The 18,323-nt window shown below is 45.3% G+C and overlaps 1 protein-coding gene across 6 annotated transcripts in view; it reads right to left on the reverse strand.

Moving 5' to 3' along the window:
- Nucleotides 1-10,659: 10,659 nt before the first annotated feature.
- The window catches only part of TMCC1 (transmembrane and coiled-coil domain family 1), a 165,613-nt gene continuing 157,949 nt past the window's right edge, over nucleotides 10,660-18,323 (reverse strand). For 4 of the 6 annotated variants that reach the window (XM_077325316.1, XM_077325317.1, XM_077325318.1 and 1 more), the window contains one exon: nucleotides 13,963-15,240. In XM_077325316.1, coding sequence (XP_077181431.1) covers nucleotides 14,926-15,240 — 315 coding nt within the window. In that variant the 3' untranslated portion in view covers nucleotides 13,963-14,925. Of the gene's footprint in view, nucleotides 11,812-11,929; nucleotides 15,241-18,323 lie in introns of those variants that run through there. The other 2 variants (XM_077325315.1, XM_077325314.1) reach the window with 2 other exon arrangements.

An 18,323-nucleotide genomic window follows, 5' to 3' on the forward strand; every position in this document is an offset into this window, starting at 1 on the left:
AGACTAATGAAATATATTGCAATCTCTTGTATGAAGGAAGGATTTCTAACAATTTGAATTAAGCTAAAAAAATGTCTCATTTGCTTGGAAAAGCTCTGCTAGACAACCATAGCAGATAGTATATGGTGGAAATCTGCTGTTATCAATATAGTAGACTCTAAATAGCTTGCATTTAGTCATGTTTGATATGAATTTTTCTACAATAACATTCTAAGTATTGGCTCTGCCACTTCATGTCTCCCAGATTCTTGGTAAACTAAGAAACTAGGTAGACTCTATCAGAGCATCTAGAAGTGATCATGCACATGACTAGGTCTTCAGCAGACTACTTATGAAAATTCCTCAGAGCCGCCAGGAAGCCATTTTAATCTATCCCACTGGGGGGCATGTGGGTGTGGGAGTCTAGCTTAATTGATCATCTACGGGTATATATATCAATAGAGCCCTGGGAGTTTAAATCCCACCAGTTAGTGATCAGTCTTGAAAGATTAACTATAGTTGGAAATAGCACAAAGATACCTGATTAGGGATGGTTCATGAACTAAAGTCTGTGACAAATATTGGACAATTTGTGGTTTGTGAAATTTGTGGCAGGTCAGCCAGCACAAACTTTCCAGCTGTTTTTCAGACAGGAGGGTTTTTTCTGCTAAGAAAATGCTGTAAGATAAAAGGGTTAATGTAGTCAACCCCCACTCCATTATTCTATAGTGATTTGTGCAAGAACCCTGAGGATCCAGTTCCCCTTTCTGGAGCCAACACTGAATGTTTCCAAGAGCATTCAGAAGCACTGTCAGACATGGCAGCCTTTCCCAACCTGTAGCACAAGCGGCTTGCTGCACCAGCCTAAACAGAAAGACACTCTTTAGTTCACTGCAGTTAATCTGCCTGGAAGGGTCTAACTCTGCTTAGGGCTGCACGGTCAGTCAGTGGAATTTATAGGAACAGGAAACTCTAACTCTGGCTACAACTCTGGTGAAGGGGCATTTCCTTCATGACTTCCTTCTAATCCCTGTGTTGACCCCCTTCCGTTTATCTGTGCAGGATGCAAGGACTCTGGTTTCTGTTCCTCAAGATCATCGTGGGTTGCATGTGCCAAGATAGCAAACTTTCCCATGGGCCAGGAAAGGAAGCATCTCACACTGCACAAACACCTTCAGGGAGCTAAAGAAGAGATGAAAAGCGGGTCTCTGGGACTAGAATAACTATGACTCACTGGAAAGGAAGTGGTGGAAGCTGACTTGACTGGACACATTGCAAAAAAAAAAAAACAATGGAAGGAAGATTTGTTCATTGTGCTGGGGAGAACGGCTAACATCAAAAAGAATCCTTTAAATAATGAATTCTGGCTTGATTTTAGTCAATGACTAAGATGGGCTGTTGGGTTCCTGGCATAAGAGAGAGATTGTTTCTCTTGGTCTTTTGGATGGCCAGTTATAACTAAGCATGTGCTTGGCCATTTTGAATGGCAACAGGAACATCCAAGTATCAAGGCCTGCACAGTGCTTTCATGGTTTGTGAACTATCCAGGTGCAGGGATGTTTTGCCTTGGGAAGCAATTCTCCACATGCATTCATCTGCAGTTCACTCCCATGGAGACTCTATTGGATGCTCTTTCAGGGGAACAAAAGATCTCTTACTCAGGATGGACTGCAGAACTAGTCTTTACCAGCATTCACTTGTTGTTGTTAAGTGTGAAGTCTTGTCCGACCCATTGCGACCCCATGGAATGGACAATGATCCTCCAGCCTTCCTGTCCTCTACCATTCCCTGGAGTCCATTTAAGTTTGCACCGACTGCTTCAGTGACTCCATCCAGCCACCTCATTCTCTGTCATCCCCTTCTTCTTTTGCCCTCAATCGCTCCCAGCATTAGGCTCTTCTCCAAGGAGTCCTTCCTTCTCATGAGGTGGCCAAAGTATTTGAGTTTCATCTTCAGGATCTGGCCTTCTAAGGAGCAGTCAGGGCTGATCTCCTCTAGGACTGACCGGTTTGTTCGCCTTGCAGTCCAAGGGACTCGCAAGAGTCTTCTCCAGCACCAGAGTTCAAAAGCCTCAATTCTTTGACGCTCGGCCTTCCTTATGGTCCAACTTTCGCAGCCATACATTGCAACTGGGAATACCATAGCCTTGACTAAATGCACTTTTGTTGGCAGGGTGATGTATCTGCTTTTTAGGATGCTGTCTAGATTTGCCATAGCTTTCCTCCCCAGGAGCAAGCGTCTTTTAATTTCTTTGCTGTAGTCCCCATCTGCAGTGATCTTGGAGCCCAGGAAAATAAAATCTGTCACTACCTCCATTTCTTCCCCAACTAAGCATTCACTAGCGTGTGATTAAAGAAAAAACAAGAGTGACCACCCTGCCATTTCAAGTGAAGCAATAATAATTCAGCTCCATGGTGCTGAAAGTGCCCTCAAGACACTGATTTATGGAGACCCTGCAGGGTTTTCATGGCCAGAGACTTTCATGTCTGTTCTTGGTTGGTGTTGCATAGTTTCTGATATGTGACAAGTTTGGGCTAGCTGAGGCTACAGATTGTAAACTGAGAGCCTAATGTGGCAACTCTGTGGTTGCACGCAGAGCAAATGTACAAGGAAGCAAAGCTTCCCCTAAAGGGCACTGCTTGTACAATTATAGCATGTTGAATTGGAAAGAAAACCAAGGAACAGAAACAGGTCAAGGGGCCATTACAGATCAGAATCCACATTTGAAAAACTGTTCTATATTTACTGGAGTCTATGGCATTTTTACCCTGTTCCTTCTCCAACAAGGTCAGAACAGCAAGATTCTTCCCTCTTCCACTTTCCCCTGAGGTAGGCGATGCTGGGAAAGAATAATTGGCCCAGGGTCCACTATGAGAGGATTTGAATCCGAGTATCTCAGCTCTTAGTGTTGTATATGTCTTGTATATTTTATAATGGAACAGTCTGTTCATTCCCCTCTCTGATATTTGTGTGTGTTGGTTTAAGTCATAGAATCGTAGAGCAGTCCAACCCCCTGCAGAATGAAGAAAATTTGCAACCATGCCCATCATAGTGACCCCAATTCCATGCCCAAATGATGCCTCCCTCCCTGAAAAGACCAGAATCCTTGGCCAGTCTGGCCTGGAAGAAATTCACCTTCCGATCTCAAAGTGTTGAGAGGCATTTCCCTGGGCATGCCAGGAAGGGCCACAAGAGCCAGGCACTGACACAATCCCTCCCGCCCACCCACTTACAATCTGCATTTCTGTCAGGTGGCTATCTAGATCCCGGTTCCTTACTCTTTTTGTTGGGTTCAACTGTAGACCAATTGGGTTTCCTTGTCCTGAAACCTGTTGCTCCCATCCTTGAATCTTCTCACTAAAAATAATAACTAGACCAATCTCTGTTGGTTGTCAACATGAACCTCCATGAGTACACTATTCCTGATATGCAGGCAAAAGAGAACATCATGCTTAGTTTTGAGATTCTAATCCTTTTGTGTCACATTGACTCCCCAATGCTGAATTATGTTCAAATTCCACCTTTTTTGTGAATCTAAAACCTCCTGCTTACCCATTGAAATGGAATCGAAACACATGGAACAGGAGTTAGTGCGTATTCTTCTTCTGTTGCTCCCTCATTTCCTCTCTCTCATGGCAGACTCAAGACTGTGAGACTTTTGAGGCAGAGATCTGGCTTCTTATACTCTGTAAAAGAGAATGCAGAGTTATGGTTCTGAATAATAATATTTACACCAGTGCTCATAACAGGTTTTGCTCTGTTGCTGGTCTGCTTCTTGAGAAAAGGGTGGAAGATGACATGCTGTTCGGATACTGGAAAGCAAGGGGTGGTCAAACTGGCTCTCCAGATGTCCATGGACTACAATTCCCATGGAAAACAATGCAGTTGAAAGGAGTTCTCATCTTAACAGTTCTAGTGAATGACAAGGAACACAGATAGTAGGAAAAAATATTTCAGACTTATAGAATATGCGTGTAAAATATTTTTGGACATATACATATAGATATACATATAGATATACATATGCATATGCATATACATATACATAAATTTCCCTGGAAATTTGGGGAGCTTTATAAAGAAATATTTTCACAACCCCCACAAACCAGAGGCATGCATGTATGTGCAAGTGCACACATCAGCTTACCAGTCTCTGGGAAGGAGGAAGCAGCCAGGTGACCCATGCACCCTGATGCAGCCCTCCCCCACTTGACAGATGGGGAGAATCCCATCCCTATGAGAGGTGGGGGGGTGGCGGGAGGTGTCAAGGAGGGGAACTGCTAAGCTCCCCAATTCAAGCAGTAAGCAAGGGAGCCCAAGAGCTACGGACCCTCAACCATATATCAAGGAAAACTGACTGGTGGTTGGATTGACTGGCAGGTGGCCTTACTAGAGGTGTGTGGGCAAGAAGGGGAAGCCTCCCTGCCACACTACTGCAACCACCACTGAAGCAGCAATGCTTTAAGTGGGTTGATCCGGGGAGACAAGGAGCCTCCTTCACCCCTTAGTCTCCCACTTGTACCAAACCACTGCTGGAGGCAGGAAGGTGGGAGAGGAGGATGTGGACCCCCACTGCTGGATCCAGGAAGAGAGAGGCTGAATGAAATCCCTACCATGAAAGTCTTGTCTGCGGAGGGGACAGCAGATGTGGTGATCTGCTTAGAGTATATGTGCTGCCCAAGCCAGCATGGGCTGCTTAGCAGATGGATGTGGTTTCCCACTGTAAGTCTCACAAGTCCCCGTATACGTGTATATACACATTCAGAAGCCATGAATATTGCAAATGTCTTAGTAAACACAGAAAACCAGCTCTTGGCCTGAACAAAAGAGTTACATATAACTTTATGAAACAAACCTTCATCTTCCACCAATGAAGGGGGCTCTAGTCTACAAAAGCTTGTGCTACAATAAAAATGTGCTTTTATTTAAGAGGGTGTCACAGCAATCCTGCTTCTTCGGTCTCAAAATATTCTAGCCATTCTCTCATCAACCTTCCATGTAAGGTTTTGTCAGCCTGTTGCTGGACCTTCAGAAGTACTGGTTGGCCAGTATGTGAGACAGGATGCTGGACTGGATAGACCACTTGTCTGATCTACCAGGGATCTTCTTATATTTTTAAGATATGAGGCCTATCTTGAGTAAACAGTGAAAGGCCCTCTAAAACTTGTTGTTGAACATTCAGCAATTTCTATTTGCATTCCTCTTTTGAAAAATTTTGTACAGGAAAAGAACAAGTTTAAGATCAAATGACTTTGAAGATTAAAATGTTCATCCACTCACATGAGATACTGTAAGGCAATGAGTTCTCTTAACCACTAGATGTCACCCAAAGCCAAGGCCGAACAAAAAAAAACGGAACACCTCAGTGAAGTTCCAAAAAGAAAGTTCCCTTAACAATGAAGAGTTGTACAGAATTTCACCAGGCAAAAGGCTGTGATATATATCTAGCAGAGTCATTTGTCAGTGATTTTTGTATAGAGCTTATATTCTAAACAGTGGTTTAGTAAGTGAGAGTCGATGTGATATAGTGGTTAGAAAAGAATGGCAGGCTAGGAAGACAGGCTCCAATCAAGCAGGAAACTCTCTGAAGACCTTGGCTAACCTTCTTCACAGGAGAGAGCATTACACAAACCCTTGAGCTTCTGGGAGGAAGGGTGGAATAAATGGGGAGCAACTGTAGACCTCGTGATTGCGGTTGGGACACTGTTTTGAGCATCCATCTCTGTATTCTGGGAGTTGGAATGCCTGTGCTTCCCAAAACTAGTGGGCGTAGCAGCAGCCTTCCCTGTCATGCTGCTTTCTCCTTTCCTCTGGGGATGGTGGTAAGAGGGTTTTGGAGGCAAGGTTTGGCAGTAGGCCTTGTCGTACTCCCAGTGACATCAACATGACGATGGCTTGGCTCAGTATGGAATGGAAACTGAATAGAACTAATTCTACAGCAGGGGTAGTCAAACTGCGGCCCTCCAGATGTCCATGGACTACAATTCCCAGAAGCCCCCTGCCAGCAAATGCTGGCAGGGGGCTTCTGGGAATTGTAGTCCATGGACATCTGGAGGGCCGCAGTTTGACTATGCCTGTTCTACAGTGTCGAAGGTCTATTCTGCACACATTGCGCAATGCACTTTCAAAGTGCTTTTGCAGCTGTGTTTTCCTGTGCAGAACAGGATAATCTAAAGTGCATTGAAGGTGCATTATCCAACATGTGCAGAATGGGCCCAAGAAGCATGCCTCAGGATCATTTTAGGCTGGTTCTGAACACAGCTGAGAGAATTAACCTGTCTACCAGTCACGTGTGAGCATTCTTTTAAGGAAACATGAACTCCTTCCTAGAGTCCCATTTCCTAGGAGTGGCTGGTTTGTGGTATTGATTTGAGTTCCTGGTGCTGTCACAGGACACACCATTATCCTGAACAGGGTTACGTGCCTGAAGCTGGTTCAGAAGCCTCTCTTTGAAGCAAAACCTCCAAGATGTATTGATCTGATTCAACAGTTGAACAAATGGAATGGAAAAGTCAGAAAAGAGCCCCAAACTACAGGTGCTTTGATTCTGCTGTACAGCCTCTAAACACTCCCGGCTATAGCTGCAAACCTAAATATGAGGTACGCACCTCTCCCACTTCCCCGAAGATGAGCTGAACTGAATAGCTTTGTTGGGGGGAGAGCAAAATTCTTGTAAGATTTTGCTTCCACTGGAAACCCCTCTGTGTAAGCAGCTGCCAGTGAAAGGGGTCTGTTGCAAGGAGTGGACGAGAGGCCGATATATATGACATGGCAGAAAAGCTACAATTGTACCACTAGGTGGCACGCAAAGACCAACAATAGTCTGAGATAAAGTCGTTTCCCAGCCATGCTCTGTTAAGTATGAAAAATAAATGCTTTCACACCAGCCCAACCATGAGTAATGCTACAATTTCCATGAATGGAGCATATCTTGGCCTGATGGAGATCTTTTTCCTGATGTGAAAAGCCCCTGGAGAGTTGGTTTTAGCTCTGTTGGAGGAAGCATACAGGTGCTGATACAGATACCTGGGTCAAACAGCAGCTTCACATGGCCATTTTGTGTTGTCAAAATGGTGTGTGTGTATGCCTTAATTTCCCCTTCCAGAATGCCATGGTCCTGATTCTAAGGGGAATGGAGCATGCAAGAAAAAGAAAAACATTGTTGGCAGAACACCCAATGTCATGTCAGGGTTTATATGCACACATTACAACATCCTCCTGTTTTGTTAGGGAACAACCCAAGAACTTTGCATCAGGTGTACGAGACGAGTGTTGTGCCTCCCACATGACTCTATTAGCTCCATTGTTAAAATCACGTTACTTATGTGGCTACAACTCAATTTCACAACAAAGCCAATAGCAGCTTGACTGGGCGGTTTGCAAATGCAAAATCCACCGTGGGAAGAGGCTAAAGCTGTTTCTCCCCACTTGCTTTGGTCGAAAGCAGAAAAAAGATGGGGCGGGGAGGAAACTCCCATTACACCTCTGGTTTAAACCGCTTGGGTTGTTTCCACAGTTCCCCCCCCCCCCAAACAGGAGGGTTTTGTCATGTGTGGGTGGAACCTCAGCCTAACTCTGAAGTGTCTATTGATGGGTGATCTTTGTCAAGTAAAGTGTCCCTACAGCAGCGGTTCTCAATGTTTTCTTTGCTGCGACCCCAACTTCAGCGGCAGCTGGTGTGGTGGCGGTGGCAGCATGCGCACGATTGAGGCGGTGTGGAGGCAGCCATTGCCATGGCTCCGCCGCCTCTGCTCACCTCCGCCGGCTGCTGCTTCACCCCACCTCTGCCGCCCACCACCACCCCTACCACCTGCCTCCACAAGTCTTTGCCACCCACTGCCGCAGTGGCGGCGGGCAAGCTGGTGACCCCGGGGAAGGAGCCTGGCAACCCCAAATGGGGTCCCAATCCCAAGGTTGAGAACCACAGCCCTACAGAGTGGGTTTCCCAAGATGCTTCCACAAGAGGGTGGAGTTGCGGAGTCTGAGATCGAACTGGGCTATTTTCAAAACACATTTTTCATCCTTACTGTATAAGAGTCCAAAAGTTTATATATAGCCTGAATATTGTATTCCTTTTGCTGGTGTAGAGTCAATAAAAAATTCACAGCCATTTGGGAGGATGATTTGTTTTTGTAATCTTAAAGGTTATGAGGTTTCATAGTGTCCATGTTTATCGTGTCCTGAACTGGACAGTCTAGACCAGTGGTTCTCAATCTTCCTCATGCTGTGACCCTTTAATACAGTTCCTCATATTGTGATGCCCCCAGCCATAAAATTATGCAAGTGTCCTTTCACAGAAATTAAACCAATGGCATGAAGATCCATTGTTCATGATTGTATATAATCTTTTTCCTCCGGGGTTTCTCAGTTCAGTTCTGCCTCTTGTCCCACCATGCTGATCTCGCTCTTTCCCACTGCTCCAGACAGACGAACCCTCTATCTCGATCTACCCTGCTGGCTGTTGTGTGGTGCCTACATGAGGAGCGGCAACAGTGGCAGTGACCCCCCCCCCGCCAAGATGCTCACCCTGCCGCAACCCTGTGAAAGAAGTCCTGACCGCCAGGTTGAGAACCACTGGTCTAGACTAGTGATCCCCAACCTGTGGGCCGCGGACCACATGTGGTCCTTCGACTAATTGGAGGTGGGCCCCGAAGGACGCCTTCTCTCCCCCCCGGCCCTTTACTTCATCCCCCCCGGCCCTTTACAACACACTTTGGGTGTCATTGTCTCCCATCACTCCCAGATGGGACTATCTCGTTGCAGAGAAACAAGCTCAGGGTTCCCATTGATTTGTCATTGTCATGAGTTAAAATTTCCATGAAAATAAAATGTTCCTTATGTTCATTGTTGTGGCGTGTCTGTATCTTATTTTGAAGGGATGTTTAAACATTACCATAGCGATCAGAGAGCATTAGGGCAGTGGTTGAGAATAGAGGAGTAAACTACCCCCCCCCCACCGGGCCTCAGTAAAAGGCGTTGAGTGGTCCCCGGTGATAAAAAGGTTGGAGACCACTGGTCTAGACTAACCTGAGATTGGAAGAGAAGCTGGGTGGGCCGTGGACAATATTTGGATGGGGTCTGATGCAGAGGCAAGCAATGGGAAACCACCTCTGAACGTCTCCTGTCTTGAAAATCATAAGTTGGCTGCAACCTCACTGCCCCAACAAATAAATGATCAAGTAATGATGAGTTATTTAACAAAAATCACCTATACTTGCTGATGGCAGCTTAAGCAATGCTGGACTGCTGGAGGAGCAGGGAAAGCATGCTGGGCTCTTCCTGTGTTAATAGTTTGCCCTCTCTTGAGCCATATGCATAATGGGGAAGGAATGCTGCCAGTTTGTGTGAGCTGCTGGGTCCTCTTTCAAGCCTCTGCTCTGCAGGGGATCATGCAGTGACTTCAACACACGCTCAGACATAAAAACCTGTAGCACCACTTGCCGTGTAATGTCCTAAATAGATGGTTGTACTTCTTATGGGAAGTCATGAACTTCACTAAGAAATTCTGGGACAGTCATTACCTCTCAGCCCAGTAATTTTCTGCAGTCACAGGAGTTTTTGCTGTGTTCAGGTTACATTACCAGTTCACCAAGTGCAACCGGTGAGAGCCACCAGTTTCTATCAAGGTTGTGTGTGAAGAGCCACAAATCACAGATCCCCTGGACCCTGTCAGGGACCCTACTTCAGGGTATGTGAAGTATCACGAATGATCAGGATGTGTAGGAATACAGGAAGAGTTCCTGGAAGCGAGCAAGTATGAACTGCACCGTTAGTGAGCAATTCTAGGACAGATGTTGTGCATGCAGAAAATCTTAAGAGTGTTGGACTAGCATTTGGGAGACCCAGTTTTGAACCCCCATTCATGCCATGTATGGAAACTTGCTGGATAACCTTGGCTCAGTCACACTCTCTGCCTTACCTACCTGGCATGGCTTTTGTGAGAAAACGAAAGACAGGAGAATGATGGAAGCCGCTTTGGGGCCACAAATATACGGTATAAATGAATAATACAGTAAAATGCAATTGAATCCGTTCTGTACTGGTTGGCAAAGTTCAGACAAAAACCTTGAATTTGAGAAAAACAGTCCTGATGCTTTGGAGAGCTGTCAGTAGTGGCTAGTTAGATGAAAAGCCTAACCTTTCATATGGCAGCTTTATATATATATATATATGAGATGAGATGCAATGCCATATAACCACCAGCCAGCATGGGATAGTGGTTAAGAGGAGCAGACTCTAATCTAGAGAACTGGGTTTGATTCCCCACTTCTCCTCCATATGAAGTCTGCTGGTTAACCCTTGAGCCAATCACAGTTCTGTCTGAACTCTCTCAGCCCCACCTATCTCACAAGGGTACCTGTTGTCAGAAGCGGAAGGGAAGGCAATTGTAAGCCACTTTGAGACTCCTTGGGATAGAGACAAGAGGGAGTACAAAACCCAACTCCTCCTCCTCCTCCTCCTGTTCATATGCTCAGAGAGTAGATACCCCACATACTAGATCCGCTCGGCCAGCATTCTGTCCTCAGAAACAGTCTGCTGCTGTTGGGGAGTTAATATTTCTTTTCTGCACAGGTATAAAAGGGCACAGGTATAAATATCTTACAGCACACTGCCATTTTTATGCACCAATCCAAATTCCCTCCCCAGCCCGCCTTTAGAAACACAGAACTCACACTGCACTTAATATCTGAGGTCTTTATTTAATTTTATTTACAGTATAAGTCACAGACAAACCTGTGACTACCAGACAAGACACATCAATCCCTCTCAACAGTTAGCAGCTTAAAGATCTATAAACTACAGTGTTACGTTCACAAGTGTCATTTCTGTACTCTTCACCCCGTGCAAGTGAGTTTTTTATTTTAGACTTTAAAAAAAAAAACTGCACTTACAGCTACGTCAGTTGCCTACTAATGCACAATACCACCAGGCATACACAACACAGACACACACAGACACACAGAGAACTCTTTAGTCACATTCGGAACTCTCTTAGAACTGGCAAGTGATTGGACCAAGATCAACTTCCACTCCCCTCCCCCTCCCCTTCATCATCTGGCTTCAGTTGTATGGTGTGCAGCTCTCGCGTCTTACAGTCCTCTTCCCTATCCCCAAGAGCTGAAAGACCCTTTAGGCCTGATTTGTAAGTGTCCACAACATTGGTGGATCCCAGCAAAATAATGGACGAGAACGCTCTCTGTTACTGTCACTGGGTACACACTAGCATTTTGCAGTGGTAGAAGGTAAGCAAGCTAGGATTTCTTTCCTTTCCTTTAATGGACAAGTAGCAGGAAATGGGCAAAATATTTACGAACCATAGAAAGTGTGTTAAAAACTCCCTCCCTCCTTTTAATCAAGGCAGTCTGCTCTACATTCTTTCCTTGCTTATGATCTCATATGATATGTAAGGAACATGTCACCCTTTTTCACAAAACAATTTGTATGAGAAAATGAATCCGACGAGTTAAAAAAGGGCCACAGCAGTAAAAACCCAGGGCTAAACACACGCACACATGCACGCACTCATTGTCATACACAGCCTTCCAGGAATGCTTCATGTTTAAGAAAAAGAATACAGCACTTAACACAGGGCATGGGAGTTTTAAAGCTAGATTCACATTTTCAAACCACATGTGTTAAGCAGTCTGATGCTGCCACAACCCTTTAGAAAACAGGAGGTGGAAGTGGAGCCACCTGCTAGCAAAGGAGGCAAAATGACAACACCAGAACCATGTTAGGATACTCAGTTGACTGGATGCAACATCACATAACGTACTGACAGCTTAACTTAGGATCAAGACACAGTTGCCGTCTAAAACAGGGGTAGTCAACCTGTGGTCCTCCAGATGTCCATGGACTACAATTCCCCATGAGCCCCTGCCAGCGTTTGCTGGCAGGGGCTAATGGGAATTGTAGTCCATGGACATCTGGAGGACCACAGGTTGACTACCCCTGGTCTAAAAGGCCTTCAACAGAACAATTTTGATGAGGAAAAGTTCTACCAATCATTTCCTTTCTGGTCAATAGAACAGTTTAGCAAAGTCTGTACAGTTAGACTTCAAAAACTGAATTATTTTTTTATGGGGGGGTCATTTCAGATGTGGGTGTTGAGATACAGGACCAAAATGTGGATTTATAATACATTTCTTATTGGTTTGTATCATGGACTGAACTTCTCTACAGTGAGCACAACTTGTTAGATCCTACAACTGGGTTTCCAGAACTGGCCCATCAAGCACTTCAGGTACCAGTCAATGCTTTCAGGCACCAAAACAATCCTTTTGTTTACTTTGAGGATGTCATGCTGGAAAGGGAGAGGAAAGAGTGCTTGCAGTTCTGCTAGGAAATGGGTGTCAGATAAATGACCGTTTGCTATAATTGGCCAAAAGAAATGGTTAACAGGAATGCCAACGTATCCATTATCCATCTGCAAGTCTAGGAATATACAAATTTTTGGCTTGAGTGTTGAAATTGGCAATTTATGTCCTAACAAGAACAAGCTGATATTCACCCAGTGACAGTGAGGCGTGAGATTTTAGCATGAGGAACCTGAGTATATAAAGTGCTGGATTATGGAAGTGATATGTTGAATCTCTTGAATGATGAGTGGGGACATAGGGAAGATTTCCTATTGCTGGCTGTTAGCAAGCAAAAGAGCAAGTTCTGTTATGAGCACAATGGCGATGGCAACGCCACCATTCTAGAGAAAAAAGCCCTCACAAAGAGTTCCTGGACTCATCACTACATTTTTTAGGTCACTTGGGCATTGTCAGGTTCTGAAATGGAACACAGGCTAAGGGTGAATTATGACAATTAAATTCCAGCCAGGTGAAAGAATCAGTTCCTAACCCCTACCCCATGTTCCATGGTGGAAACAGACAGAATTAAGAATTAGGCTGAATTATATCTATACAAGCCTGCTAGCCAACTAAAAAACAACACAAAAACCCTCCAGCAAGACAGGACATGACAACTGAAGACGCACAAATGCTACCAATCTTCTTGCTCTCTTTGAGCCAGTTCATGTGTTATCAAAAAGCAGAACTGGCTCATGTCATTGCCTTGCCCACTTCCTAAAATGAAAGTGAGCAGTGCAAATGTTGTGAGATTTGATAGCCTCTGAGGAAGAACCCATCTACAAAAGATGCAAGAGTCCCTACTTGGCAAGTTAAAAATGTAGGAAAGCTGTTGGTGATTCTAGTCTTCTTCATTTCTGGGTAAAGTATGAATGATAGCTGATTAAAACTGCAATATACAGCTTTACACTTTACAGCTTTTCTCTCTGCAATATACTATTATGGGCACGAGATGTACAGAAGAGTACAAAACAAACATACCAACAATTGTTAGGATTTGTTAACAGGGCAACTTTGGTTTCGTTTATAGGGGAGTTTATCTGAATAATAAATTAAATCCAAGAGCGTCTAAGGGATTGGGTTTGTGACCTTACTCATCCTTTAGCATTTACTCTTTCCCTAAAGGCCCAGGGTCACTTCTTGACTAGATCCTAAGTTACGGGGTAGCTGACAATCCAGTCAACAACCTCAACTTTGGCATGCAGGAGACTAATCTGAGAGTTTAAACCCTACGGATGATCAAGTGAGACCGAGACTCCCAAGTACCAATCTAGTTTCTCAGAACAGAACTTTGGCTCGCTCTCTTGGTTGCTCTCTGCTCATCTCTGTAAGACAAACAAGGGTATCCTTATTTCTCACGAAAACATTCCGAGTCTGGATGCTACAGATCCAGGATCGGAGCTTTAAATCTTGCCCCTATAAAAGAAGAAGAAAGCCCTGTGCGAAGACTGCGAGGAGAAAGAGGATCCCCCTCCTCAATGCTGCATCTGCAGGTGCGAGATGACACAAAAACTGCTTCTGATAGGGTGTCACTAGAAGCTGCCTTCTGCCTCCCTCGAAACTGCTCCAGGACAAGACACCTTTCACTTATTCACACGTTTCTTCATTTAAGAACAACACTTCTTTATTTTTAAAGGGGGGGGGAGAAAATGAGAGAAAGACAAACCCCTCCCAATCCCTAAGTTCAAAAACAACCCTCAGTTAACAACAACAATAAAAAAAATCCTATTAGAAACAATAAGGAAGCACTGAGAGTTTGAGTATTACACTCTTCAAGTATGCCGTTCGGATTTTTAAACCTGTGACTGTACATATTTTAAAAAACCGTAAAAGTGCAACCAAGGGCTTTTGCGTAAAGTATTTAAAGGGCTACTTCAAAATACTGTAGAACAACTGTGCAGTTACTGAACGGTATTATTTATCCACTTCATATACCTCGCCAAAAAGTTTAGCAGGCCTTACAGGGGAAGGAAAAAAAAAGTGGCAGCCATGTTAGCAGAAGAGGCCAACTTCGTAAGAGATCCAGGGAGTTCCAAGACTTGTACTGATCTTCCGCTAGAGAAAGTCACCCTGAAGCTAGACATTCGGACATGGAATGTGATCAGCTTTCACAGTAGCGTTGTGGGATCGTCCAGTACCGTTGTACAAGGCTGTGCACTAGGTTAATCTTTCGTTATGCTTTATGTAACCATATTCTCCTCGTCCCAACAGGTTTAGTACAGTAGTTCGAGCCATAACTTAAATTGCCCATTGGTGTGCTCCAAATCGGTAGGGTTTTTTTTGTTTTGTTTTTTTGTTTGTACACTTTAAGGAATCTTAAGATTTGCATCCAAAGAGAACCATGCTACATAAAAAGTATCCAGGATTTTTGCCAAAAATGAGCTCTTGAATAAAATCTAAAAAATACTATTGCCAATGCGTCTCGTAGAGAGAAAACGTTATTTTTTTCTTTAAACTGTAAACAAATTCACACTCTGACGCTTTAAAACTTCAGTGGAGAGGAGGGAGTTGCTGACTCAGCGTTGCCGCGCTTACTTGCGCCAGAGCACACCGGAGTGGGTGGGGCAACTGCCGTTTCTTCTTGACATCATCATCTAGGGGGTGAAAAGAACCGTTCCAAGTAGCCAGTAAGGGCATCCCAGTGCTTCCACAAAAAGGCAACGAAGACCACCACAAATAAAGTGCTGAACGTCCTGCTGCGGGTTTTCATGAGGGGGACGACACAGTTAGCCACGGTGGAGACAAAGACCAAGAGGACGGCCATGACAGCCAGGAGGATATTGATGAGCTTGCCCAGGAGGTTTCTGGCAGTGGCGTTTTCAAGGCCCTCCAACTGGACTACTTGCTGCTGCTGCTGCTGCAGTTCCATCTTCGAGATTCTGGTTTGACACGCCTCTAAGGCTTCCTGGGGAGCAGAACAAGACAGCTTAGTAACCGCATAGTGTTTTGTTGAAGGGGTAGACACTGTATACATGCTTCACTATTCAGGGACAATGAGAAGTCAAATCACACCTTGCAATCCTTTTATACCCAAGTGGTATGGTCTGACCGTAAGTAGGATGTGAGACACAAATGGAAAGGTTCAGGGCCGGTTTCAGGTTCTGGGGGCACTGGCAGAGAGTTTTTGGGGCTCCCTCCCTTCTTCTGCTTAGCCCCAGGCTCTCACATCCTCCTCTTTTCTCACCTTCCACTTGCCTAAGCATCCTTCCCTTGCTTACTTGTGGACCCTATCACCACTGCCTATGTTCACAGCCTCCTGCGCTACCTGCAGCCCTTTCCCCAGGGGCACAAGCAATGCAAGCACCTGGGAACACGGGGGGGGGGTGGAGTAACAGCAAGTGGGCAGGCTGTATATGTGACAATGATGGGCCCAGCCAGCTGTCGGACTTCAGGGTACCCTGACACTAGTCCTGGAAGGCTTGCCAGTGTAGTAATATGTGAACCATGTGCCAGAAGCCCCAGGGCACTGAAACATATGGTAGTGACAAAGCATGGGAACTGGCATGCCCTCTAAGTACTTGGGATGACAGCATGATGTGTCTTGCATTCCTGGTTCCTCATTCACACTTTGCAGGATATGAGTCACTTCTGCTGGTTTCAAAGCAAATAATAAAGTGGTATCGTCTTCATATTGCAAACATTAGACTTCTTTCTCATTTGGTGTAGTGGATTAGAGTGCGGACTTCTAATCTGGCAATCCATGTTTGATTCTGCACTCCCCCACATGCAGCCAGCTGGGTGAACTTGGGCTTGCTACGGTGCTGATAAAGCTGTTCTGACCAAGCAGTAATATTAGGGCTCTCAGCCTCACCCACCTCACAGGGTGTCTGTTGTGGGGAGAGGAACTGTAAACCGCTTTGAGACTCCTTTGGGTAGAGAAAAGTGGCATATAAGAACCAACTCTTCTTCTTCTTCTTCTAGTTAAGCAGGGGGATTCAACCAGAATGCTTGCTGGTTATTGCCTTTACAATGGTATTTGCACAATTTAGCGGCATGATGGGATTACATGATTTATCAGCAATTAGCTTTGATTTTCCATTTCACAATTTGAAAGCCATTGGTCCCTGTTATCACAAATTGTGTGGCTTTAAGGACACAATGTCAAACTGAAATCTTTCAGGTAACACAAGATTAATAGTCACCATTATCATAAACCCACCCTGGGTCTATGTGATTTTTTACATGTGTATTGCGGGTTTGTGTGCATACAGAGTATGTTCCTCTTATTTGTGGCACAACCTCACGTTAAAAATCCAGCCTCCCATGTTACTGGTGATCTGGGGGACACTAGTAAAGGTTGCCTCTTCAGCCTTTCCTCCTGTGTGTGCATATTTAAGTGTGCTTGAGTGAGTGATCTAAGGTGCACAAAGAGGACTTCAAATCACAGTCTGCTCTCTTAAACAGGAAAATTTTACGGGCCTAGATTAAGCTAGAGCAGCAGTCCGCAAACTTTTTCTGCCAAGGGGTGGGGGGAGAGGGCAACCCGGGGGCGCAGTGCATGCGCGGCAGCCCCGCGCAAACAGGCATGCATGGGGCTGCTGTGTATGCGCCCGCCGGCAGGCCGGCAGCCCCGCTTTCCTCTCCCCGCCACCCCCGCAGTCAGAAGCTCACCGGGCTGCAAGCTAATCGGCTGCTTCGGCGGCCAATTTGCTCGCGGCTTGGCGAGCTCCTCGCTGCGGGGGGAGGGCAGGGAGAGGGAGCCGTGGCCCACTGCCGAGGCTCTTGTGGCCCGGCAACGGGCTGCAGACTGGGGGTTGATTACTCTAGAGCTAGAGCACAAGACTGGGAAAATACTATTGTGCTTACTGAGTTACACATCTAATGAAAAGAACAGGAAAACATAATGCTTTGTTAAACTTAACAACATAACATTTCCCTCTGACGCCCCCCCCCCTAATGTCTGTGGAACAAACGCTCATCCTGACCCCCACCTGCTCCCTGCAAAAGAGTCTAACCTCTAGCATTTAAGCAAAGACAGGCAGATGTAATGAGTCTATTAACCCTTTCTGGTTTAGATGGCAGGAAGCCCCTACCCAATACACATTTAGGGAACTCACTCTCATGTGGGAAGATGAACTCCGGTCTCCCACTTACTCAGGGCCTATGTCCCACACATCTTAATGTCCAGATCATGCTTCACAACAGCAGTCCATCTTGCCCTCCCTGGCAAGTGGTTATCTCTCTGTGAAAATACATCTGTGCTCTCTAACCTCTGAGTGAATTTGATGGCTCTCTTCTCTGTGAAAACAAGTGCCTGAACAGAATCCCAGGAATTACCTGATGCACTCTAAAGTACTTTAATCTCTGGGGGAAAGGCAATCACATTGTAAGCTAAATTTCCCTAATAATTTCCTGCATGATGGCAACTGACCTATAATGGTGACATTTCACTGTCTAAGGCAGGGGTAGTCAAACTGCAGCCCTCCAGATGCCCATGGACTACAATTCCCAGGAGCCCCTGCCAGCATTCGCTGGCAGGGGCTCTTGGGAATTGTAGTCCATGGACATCTGGAGGGCTGCAGTTTGACTACCCCTGGTCTAAGGCTTCAATCAACCCATCGATGTTTAACTTCTAAAGCAACGCCACCACAACTGGTCAAGCAGCTCCTTTTGTAGCATCATTCAAGCCTGGGATTTGGAAATCCCCCAATTCCTGAATGCAAAGTAGAATGTTACAGACTTAGTAGTAATAAAATGAAAAACCTGCGGGAAGCAATGAAGCTTTCTTTTTTTTAAGTTGCAAGAACTCCCCCAAATGGCAAAATAATGGGAAACCACTGTACTTTGCTATAATTACCCACTTGCTGGTGACTTGGGTCTTCCATGCTTCTCACCCTATTGCAAGTCTGGTATTTTCCTGGATTTACCTGCTCACTATTCAAGCTGGATACCTGAACGGCTTTTCTGTGGTGATGCCTGGACTTTGGAGTGCTCTCCCCACAGGGGTTCACCTAGAACTTCACCCAGCGACAACACTTTCACTTGCCC

This window comes from Paroedura picta, chromosome 3 (assembly GCF_049243985.1).
Source record: "Paroedura picta isolate Pp20150507F chromosome 3, Ppicta_v3.0, whole genome shotgun sequence".
In the NCBI taxonomy this organism is placed as follows: Eukaryota; Metazoa; Chordata; class Lepidosauria; order Squamata; family Gekkonidae; genus Paroedura; species Paroedura picta.